The 10,167-nt window shown below is 46.1% G+C and overlaps 1 protein-coding gene across 1 annotated transcript in view; it reads right to left on the reverse strand.

Moving 5' to 3' along the window:
• The window catches only part of IQGAP1 (IQ motif containing GTPase activating protein 1), a 146,794-nt gene extending 136,844 nt beyond the window's left edge, over positions 1-9,950 (reverse strand). Inside the window, exon 1 of the mRNA XM_040414082.1 lies at positions 9,751-9,950. Within this exon, the coding sequence (XP_040270016.1) occupies positions 9,751-9,799 (49 nt within the window). The 5' untranslated portion in view covers positions 9,800-9,950. The remainder of the gene's footprint in view (positions 1-9,750) is intronic.
• Positions 9,951-10,167: the final 217 nt, after the last annotated feature.

Consider the following 10,167-nt stretch of genomic DNA (forward strand, 5'->3'; position numbering starts at 1 on the left):
GCCACTGTCTAGGAGCTCGGAGCAGTGATGGAGCCCAGCGGGCTCTAACTAAACTGTTTCGTTGGTCTGTATTGTTAATGGCCGGGCAGCACCTTCAGATCCACTGAACAGTGCAGTCTTCAGTAGTTTAATTAGAGACTGCATACTAGGGATCGATATTATCGGCCGATATTCAGGATTTTCTAAGTTAGGCTCCATTCAGACGTCCGTAACGTGTTTTGCGGATCCACAAAACACGGACAGCGGCAATGTGCGCTCCGCATTTTGCGGACCGCACATTGCCGGCACTAATAGAATATGCCTATTCTTGTCCGCAATTCCGAATCTGGGCAGCACATCGTGCAGCCCCATAGAAATGAATGGGTCCGCAATTCCGTTCCGCAAAATGCAGAAAGAAATTGCGGACGTGTGAATAGACCCTTATTGGCATCTAACCTTGCCGATAACGAATAGCGAACATGGATCGCACTGCTGTCAGCGCGATCCGTGTTCCCTCAGCAGTACAGGGGAGAAGGAAGCAGTGTCTCCCTTCCCCTGTGCTGCTGCTGCCACCAATGAGAGGAGAGAGGAGAAGAGGAGGGGAGGGGCTGTGGTCACTGCGCCACCAATGATGTTGACTCACTCATTCTTTCAAATTCAACAGGAGGCGGGTGCTGGCTGCAGAATCATATAACTGCACCTGACCTCTATGACAAGTAGTTGCTATCTGCGGCAGTTAACCCCTGCCACACGGGTTAACTTCCGCAAATCGCAGCTACCGCTCATAGAGGTCGCTGCGACATTGGTGGCGCAGTATTAGACATTGGTGGCATTGGCCACAGGGTCCCCTCTCCCCTCCGCATTGGTGGTACAGTGGCAGATTCTGATCGGAGCCCCAGCAGTGTAAGCCTGGGGCTCCGATCGGTTACCATGGCAGCCAATGACGCTACTGAAGCCCTGGCTGCCATAGTCGGCTCCCTGCTGCTGTGTGCACAAAGCCCAGGGCAGCAGGGGGAGTGTGACGTCCTATTCACCCTAAGAGAGCTCTATCAGGGTGAATAGGACAAGGGATCTGGCCTCTAAGGGGGCTAATAGGAAAAAAAAAATAAAACACAAACACCAAAATATTAAGTATAAACGAAAAATAAAGATATTTACAAAAAAAGATAAATGTCAACAATAAACATGTTCATTTTCAGCAGATCGGTGTAGGAATTATTTTTTTCAAAACTGAAAATGCACAGAATATCGGTATAAATGATCGGCTATCGGCCTGAAAGTTCACAGATTATCGGTATCAGCTCAAAAAAAAAAAAATCAATATCGGTCGATCCCTACTGCATACAACCAAACCACACCGTTTGGTCTCATTCTCACAGACCTCTGATGTAACCACCCTCGCCCACCTGTTTAACCAGAGGAATTGGAGTGAGGCGCTGTAAGCCCATGATCACTCCCTCTATTCTTCCTGGCACCAGCAAACACATTCATTCATACTGACCATTCATTCAGTACTTGGACACAAAGACAAAAGGGGTGATAGATACATTAGATAGAAAACTACAACTCCCACCATGCCCTGCTGTAGGAAGTCCGGGAATGATGGGAGTTGTAGTTTTGCAACAGCTGGAGGGCCGCAGGTTTAGCATGACTGAGATGGATATGGATATATATATATATATATATATATATAATTTAGATTTTTTTTGGGGGGGGGGGGGGGGGGGGGGGGGGAGTTGAAAAGCAGCACAGTCACTTGTAAATTGGAAGTAGCTGGTGACAGGCACCAGTCTGACCGTTAATTGTGCTCTCATTAATACCCCATGAAGCTTTTCAGATTACGAGAAAGCCCTTTTCAGATGGGGGTACAGACTCCAAGACCCCTGAGGAAGCAGAGTCCCTTAGTTGAGCACTGTGTCCCTTTGGCAGTTATGGGCTCTGCTCGGAGCAGAACAGGCCGAGTTCACACTTCAGTTATTGTGAGCCAAAACCAGTAATGTTCTGGTTCAGACCCAAATATGGCTACCACCAGTATGCCCTGAAAGGCATTGCTTCAATCTTATCAAGTTAAAAGTTTTCTGCAATTCTTAATCTGCTCTGTAAATGTCAGGACACAGAAAAGCAGGGTTACACAAGAAATGAGGCGATTCATGTAGAGGACTCCGAATCCAAATAATAGTGCAAAGTAAATTGCAGCTTTCAGTGTTCTGCTTGTAAGCACATGATTTATAGCGTTTCCATCTTGTAGAATTGTGAAATAATCTTATTATGTGCAAAGCAGTACTGTATGTAACATGTCGCCCACTAAGGGGTTATCCAACCCCAAAAATGCCCGGGCCCTTCATACAGATTGTACTTCCCCGACACCCACGTTTCTTGTGATGCCCGCACTGTGATGCTAGGGAGGCTCTTTTCCGTCCCGTCCCCCCCACGCTATTGGCTCCATAGGAGTCTATGAACACTATTACTCCAAATTGCCCCCAGCGCCTGTAGCAATACTATGGTATATTTCTCAGCGGGAGGCACTAAATCATAGAAATAGAGGTTAAGCAGCAGGACATAATAGGACTTGAGGCCTTATGCAAATGACCATGTCTGTTTTGCGGTCATGTGCAAAATACACAGATGTGTGCCATCTTCATTTTATTTGCTGACCTATTATCAATACGTCCGTGGTCCGCATTTTGAGGACATAGTCTTAGGATGATCCATGTGCTTTTCGCATCTGTATGTTCGCTTTGCAAAAAGATAGAATATGTCCTATGCAAAATGTGGACTCCGGACCAAGTGAAGTCAATGGGTCCGCAAAAAAATGCAGATGCAACACGGACCGTATCCGTATTTTGAGGATCCACGATTTGCGGCCTGAAAAACGGATAAGGTCTTGTGCATGGGGCCTTACACAAGTGATATGGATTTTAAATGTAGTCAACTCGCGGCCATACGGAGAGGAAAGTTATAAAAACTGTTTTAACCCTCAGCCAAGGGTTTATGAAATCTGACATCTTTCCGGTATACGGTTAGAAAACGTTAACACCGATAAAGAATGCACTCTACAGCCATTACTATAAAACTGACACTATTTTCCATTGTGGGTCCGTATTATATTACGTGTGCGGTCTTAGGTCCTGCTTTATTTTTCGGCATTTTGCTCTTACCACTGTGTAATCTGTGGCAAATTTTGCCGCCTCATCTGTGGTGTAAATGCAAAACCTTGTATTTGTATTTTAATCTTAATCTTTTATAGTAATGGGTGTAGAGTGCATTCTTTATCGGTGGTGTTAGGGTACTTTCACACTAGCGTTATTCTTTTCCAGTATCGAAATCAGGTAAAGGGTCTCAATACCGGAAAAAAACCTCATCAGTTTTGTCCCAATGCATTATGCACATTGATCCACCGCTCCATTCACTTTGACGGAAGTGGCGTAGAAATCGCTCCATCAGGCCCATACAAATGAACGGTGCGGTTGACAGACATGTGCACTACCGCTGGATTCAGAGTGGGGGCTCGGAGACCACTGGCGCTCAGGATCGCAGGCGGTCCGAGCTGTGGATGAGTGAGTATACCTCACGGTTTATCCTCGGGTACTACGCAATATAGATACTGGGAATGCATGATGCATCTGGGATTCATTAGTGACTCATCATATCCCTTTACAGTATAGCGGCATTTACACAAGACTTCGCATTACACAACACATTGTGGTTCTGCTGGGATTACAAAAATCTCTGCAAAAAGGGCAGCATAAAACTATGTGCCCTATAAGACACAATGAACAGGCGCGATAGGGTCTCCCCAATCTGTCCAATACAGGAGTGTCCCATCTCTTGGACCAACACCTACCAGAAGGGAGGACCCCTGGTGAGGAGGCTGCCAACCCTTCACATCCAGACTCTTCTAAAGGAGAAACAGTTGAACAAAGCTGCAAGGCCGAGAGGCTGTCTCCATACAGCATCTTTCACATGTCCATGATGACAAGATGGTCAGTGGTTCCTACGTGAACATGTCCTTGAAGGGACCGTGTTTGGTGTGACTATTAAAAGGGGTTTTCTGGTAAAAAAAAAATTTAACAAGTTCCTGCAGCATGGCCCCTGAAACAGAGGATCCATATTAACCTGCTCCTCCCACTGCTGCGGTCCACGCTGCCCCCGTTCTCTCCATCTTTCGGTCCCAGAACGGTTTACATCCAGCTAGTTATGGACGTGGTCACGTGCACCGCTCCCGCCAATGACTGGCTTCAGCAGTCTGTGGCCACAAGCAGTGCCGGGACCAGAAGATGGAGGCAACACAGACGACAGGGGCAGTGTGCAGCAGGCAATTATGAATCTTGTGTTTCAAGGGCCATGCTGTAGGAACATGTTAAAAAAAAAAAAACATTTTTAAACAGAAAATCCCTTTAATTTCTAGTAAATATTCTAGCAGAAATTAGGGATGAGCGAATAGACTTTGGATGAAACATCCGAAGTTGATTTGCATAAAACTTTGTTCTAATACTGTAAGGCACAGGAGCTCTGTACAGTATTAGAATGTATTGGCTCCGATGAGCCGAAGTTATTGCTTCGCAAAGTCTCGTAAGACTTTACGCAATAACTTCATAAATTAATTTATACTGTAAAAAAACATTTCCCGAACTCTGGTTCGGAAGGTACCACTTGGAACCGAACCAGAGTTCGGGAAATGTTTTTTTACAGTACAAATTAATTTATAAAGTTATTACCCAAAGTCTCGCAAGACTTCGCAAAGCAATAACTTCGGCTCATCAGAGCCAATACATTCTAATACTGTACGGAGCTCCTGCTCCATACAGTATTGGAACGAACTTTTATGCGAATCGACTTTGGATGTTTTAGCTGAAGTCGATTCGCTCATCCCTAGCAGACATACGTGAAAACCACAAACCAAACACAGATGGCAGCCATGCTATGCCAGTGGTTTTCATGGACCCATAGACTATTATGTGTGTGAGGGCATGTTACTGTGGCGTCACCACACCCCCACGGTCCATGGAAAACCACTGATGTGTGAACACTGAACACATTTATAATCAAAGGATATGTGGGTGCTCCATGGACAGCACATGGCCATGATTCACTGACCTGTGAAAGAGGCCTCACTCCTATAGAGCTGCACTAATACATGGTCACCTCTACATCCATTCTCCTCCTGGACATGGCAGCCGCCTCACCAGGCAGGTCGGGGGACCACTATTCTTCACATAGGTACATATGCTATGGATGTCTAATGTGGGAATACCCCCCTTTACAAAGGTCCCCATGAAAAAACAATCCTGGAGCATTTATTCTTATGACTTTATGATGTGTCTGTCATTCCTTTATTATGCCTGCTAGAAAGTTTTGAATAGATTGCTAGCGGTTTGCTATAAAGGTCCAGATGGGATACCAATTGGGGCGTGTCCCTGCACAGTCTGATACTGGATGGCAGACAGTACAGGAACACACCCCAACTGGTAACACCCAGCTGGACCTTCATTGCAAACTGGTAGTAATTAGTGTTGAGCGAACTTGTGGTTCGGGTTATCTAAGAATTCTGTTACGGATTCCATAACGTGGTAGCGGAATCCATAAAGGAATTCTTAGATGATCTGAAACGTGTAAGCCGAACTTTGCTCAACACTACTAGTAATTCATTCATTACTTCTAGCAGGAATAATAAAAGAATGGCAGAGCACAGAGTGATAAAAATAGATGCTTCAGAATTGGTATTACATGGAAACGAGGTCTCACATGGACCATTTTTTTCATGTTATTTTGCCATTTATAACATCTTTAAGGCTAGGGCTACACGACAATATGGGTACAACTACATTGTGACATGAGTTACGCAACATGCATGTCTCAAAAAAGTCGCGTGACATTTTTGGTAATGATAGTCAATAGTGTGGAATTGCGACTGCAACATGAAAGTTGTACAGAAATCCAACTTGGATGGATTTTTTGCGACTGTCGTGTCGTAGTGAGACACTATTGACTATCATAAAAAGTCACGATTCTTTTCTGCATGTAACCCTAGCCTAAAGCTTCGTTCACGTTACTGTTTTGTTTTCTATTCTTATGATCTGTTAGAAGAACAGGGGAAAAAAAACAAAGAAAAACAATCCTTTATTTTAGCATCTGGATCAGAAGAACAGAGATATGAACAAACCCTAAACGTTACGAAATGTACATATGAATATGTAAATAAGTCCAATATGTGGTAAGTGTTCGCTAATGCGACAGATTTCAGCTCAGATTTGCACAGCAATAGTTATGATGAAAGAGTTCTCTTCCGTGGGAGGCATCTCTTTGCATATACATTTCCCATGGAGCATTGCCAATAAGTCTCCACACAGGACTGGTCTCTTTAAAGGGATTCTCCAGGAATAAAAGAAATGAAAATACTTAGGCCCCTTTCACACGGGCGAGTATTCCGCGCGGATGCGATGCGTGAGGTGAACACATTGCACCCGCACTGAATCCGGACCCATTCATTTCTATGGGGCTGTTCACATGAGCAGTGATTTTCACGCATCACTTGTGCGTTGCGTGAAAATCGCAGCATGCTCTATATTCTGCGTTTTTTACGCAACGCAGGCCCAATAGAAGTGAATGGGGTTGCGTGAAAATCGAAAGCATCCGCAAGCAAGTGCGGATGCGGTGCGATTTTCACGCACGGTTGCTAGGAGACGATCGGGATGGAGACCCGATCATTATTATTATTTTCCCTTATAACATGGTTATAAGGGAAAATAATAGCATTCTGAATACAGAATGCATAGTAAAACATCGCTGGAGGGGTTAAAAAAATTTTTTTTTAAAATTTAACTCACCTTAGTCCACTTGATCGCGGCCCGGCATCTCCTTCTGTCTTCATCTGATCTCTGTGCAGCAATAGGACCTTTGGTGACGTCACTTCGGTCATCACATGATCCATCACCATGGTAAAAGATCATGTGATGACCGAAGTGACTTCACCACAGGTCCTGTTGCTGCACAGAGATCAGATGAAGACAGAAGGAGATGCTGGCTACGCGAACAAGTGGATTAAGATGAGTTAAATTATTAATTTTTTTCAACCCCTCCAGCCCTGTTTTACTATGCATTCTGTATTCAGAATGCTATTATTTTCCCTTATAACCATGTTATAAGGGAAAATAATACAATCTACAGAACACCGATCCCAAGCCCGAACTTCTGTGAAGAAGTTCGGGTACCAAACATGCGCGATTTTTCTCACGCGAGTGCAAAACGCATTACAATGTTTTGCACTCACGCGGAAAAATCGCGGGTGTTCCCGTAACGCACCCGCACATTTTCCCGCAACGCCCGTCTGAAAGAGGCCTTAAAGGGATTCTGTCACCAAGTTTTGTGCTATAGAGCTGCGGACATGCACGGCTAGATTGCCGCTAGCATGTCCGCAATATACCGGTCCTATAGGGCTGTGTGCTTTTATTTTCTTTAAAAAAGGATTTTAGAGATATGTAAATGAGTATTGTATGTGTCCAAGGGGCTGTACGAACCTTCCTGGAGCCCAGCACCGCCTATGTCCTCCGAATCTCCTCCTTTCATCAACGATAGATTGCCGCGAGCTCGCGCAATGCCGGTATAGTGTTCCTTCCCTGTGCTGGCATCAGCCTCAGGGAAAGAACTGCGCATGGCGAGATTACGGCAATCTATCGTTGGTGAAAGGATGAGATTCAGAGGACATAGGCGGTGCTGGGCTCCTTCACAGGCGGGCGTGGCTGGGCTCCAGGAAGGTTCGTGCAGCCCCTTGGACACATACAAGACTAATTTACATATCTCTAAAATCCTTTTTTAAAGAAAATAAAAGCACAGCCCTATAGGACCGGTATATTGCAGACATGCTAGCGGCGATCTAGCCGTGCATGTCCGCAGCTCTATAGCCCAAAACTTTGTGACAGAATCCCTTAATATTATTTTATAATAAATATATTCACAAATACCTTTCATTACTTAGAATGGCTTGTTTTCTCTAGGGAGCAATCATTAGTAGAAATAAAATGGCCGCCGTCCTATCAGTATACACAAAACCTGTCCTAATCACACAGGAGGACAAGTTACTTCCCCACAATGAGCCATAGTGCTGCCTCATCTCTGCTCTGCTTGTCAGGAATCATGATCCTGAATACAGGTGAATCTCTGTGGGAATGGAGATGATGAGGAGACATGAGAGGAGGGTGAGGTGAGCAGCAGCACTTGTTTACAGTCTCCATTACCACAGTCTGTCCTGTCTTCTCATGAGATTCAGCTAAAGTTCTTATCATCTGTATTGAGGATCATAATTCCTGACAAGCAGAGATGAGGATGAGGCAGCTCTTTAGCTCAGTGTTGTAACTTGTCCTCATGTGTGATCAGGACAGGTTTTGTGTGTACTAATAGGACAGCGGCCATTTTGTTTCTCCTAATGATTGCTCCCCAGAAAAAAAGGGCCATTATAACTAATGAAAGGCATTTGAGAATATTTATAATAAAGTAATATTTAAGTATTTTCATTTTCTTAATTCCCAGAGAACCCCGTTAAGAAGATTCAGCACCCTGTCTAAGCCGCGTAGCAATATTTGAAAGTCATGGAAAGTTTTATATGCCTGACCCTGAATATCTGAGGTCAGAGGAGAGTCGGAACAGACCCACACTCATGTGGTCGGTTCTGTAGAAATTGCCAAGTTTGGCAGACATTCATCTAATGAGTATGGCGAACCCAACAGCACCTTATATGTCACAGTCAAAACCCTACATGACGTCAAACAAATGCATCCATACAGAGGACCAATCACACACCGTCGTCAGTGGTGCAGTCACCTTCCACCCTCGTCAGTGGTGCAGTCACCTTCCACCATCCGGGTGTGGCCATAATCTTATTTTCCATCATGTAAGCTGCATTCTTAATCACTCCAAGTCGACCACACTGTCCAGTAAACCAGTACGTATACGCTGCTGGTTATCAGCTACTGGTCCTATAGGAGACTATAACATAGGACCAAGGGTCAGCAGCCGTCCTGACTGAGCAGTCCCATGTGGAGGACTGCTATCTAACCCCCTACAATGGGCCCCATTTCTTCTGACACAGTGTCCTCTGCGGAGGTAAATGCCTCATATGTTACGTCCCCCGTGGGGCGCACTATATACACACACACCATATACACAGTGTCCTCCGTCCTGTCCATCCATGGTGCACAGTCACATTTCTGTGCAGAGTCTTCTGTCCAAGGGCTTGGAAATGTCAGAACCGCTCTTTTTTATAACTTCTATAATGGGGGTTGTAGTCCCTCCACATCACCCCTATTCTCGGCGGGAAGTGGAGTCTAGTGGGCAGCTGACTGGCACAGAGCTGGCACTCCTTCAAACTGTAGCACCACACATCATGGGCACAGCCCAATACATAGAACATATCCTGAGAGCAATAAGCCTTTCATTCATCATGACTGAAAAGAATACAGAAAGCAGACGTCCAGGTGCATCCAGGGACTTGTAGTTCTCTGACAGCACGTTGCCTTGGCTGCAGACCCCATGTGGTGACAACACTTGAGTGAAGTTGGAGCCCCTCTCCCCCTCCTGGAGGACACGTACATGTACACAGCACAGCAGAGCGCACGGACACTACCCCCGCAGGGAGAGAACTCCGTGGCAGGAAACGGCTGCACCCGGCTCTGCTGCTCCCCTCTCTCACCCCCGACACAGAGACCCCCAAACCCGCACCCCACAACTTCATGCCACCGGCACTGCAGTGGTTAACACGCCGCCCTGGTAACTTACAGCCATAGTGAGGACGGACGAGCCCGTCCACATCATCCGAGGTGGACATGGTGACTTCTGGCGGGGTCTGGATCTGATGGGGAGCGGTTCCCTTCCACCCGATGGAGAGAAGGTGTGAGAGGGGCAGGAAGGACACGGAGACAACTTCTCCAGCGCTACAGGAGCCTCCTCAGTGCTGAGCAGCCCGGGTGTGTCCGCCCCGCCCCCGCCATCCCCAGCCTATAAGAGCCGCTCACACAGCGGCTGCCAAAATGCTGTCCCCGCCGAGTGGAGCGCCATGTGTGGCGGGGGCACCCCTGTGAGACGTGGTACTAGTAGTGTGGGGCACCCCCTGTCAGACTGGTACTAATAGTGTGGGGCACCCCTGTGACGAGTGGTACTAATAGTGTGAGGGCACTCCTGTGAGAAGTGGTACTA

This window comes from Bufo bufo, chromosome 1 (assembly GCF_905171765.1).
Source record: "Bufo bufo chromosome 1, aBufBuf1.1, whole genome shotgun sequence".
NCBI lineage: Eukaryota > Metazoa > Chordata > Amphibia > Anura > Bufonidae > Bufo > Bufo bufo.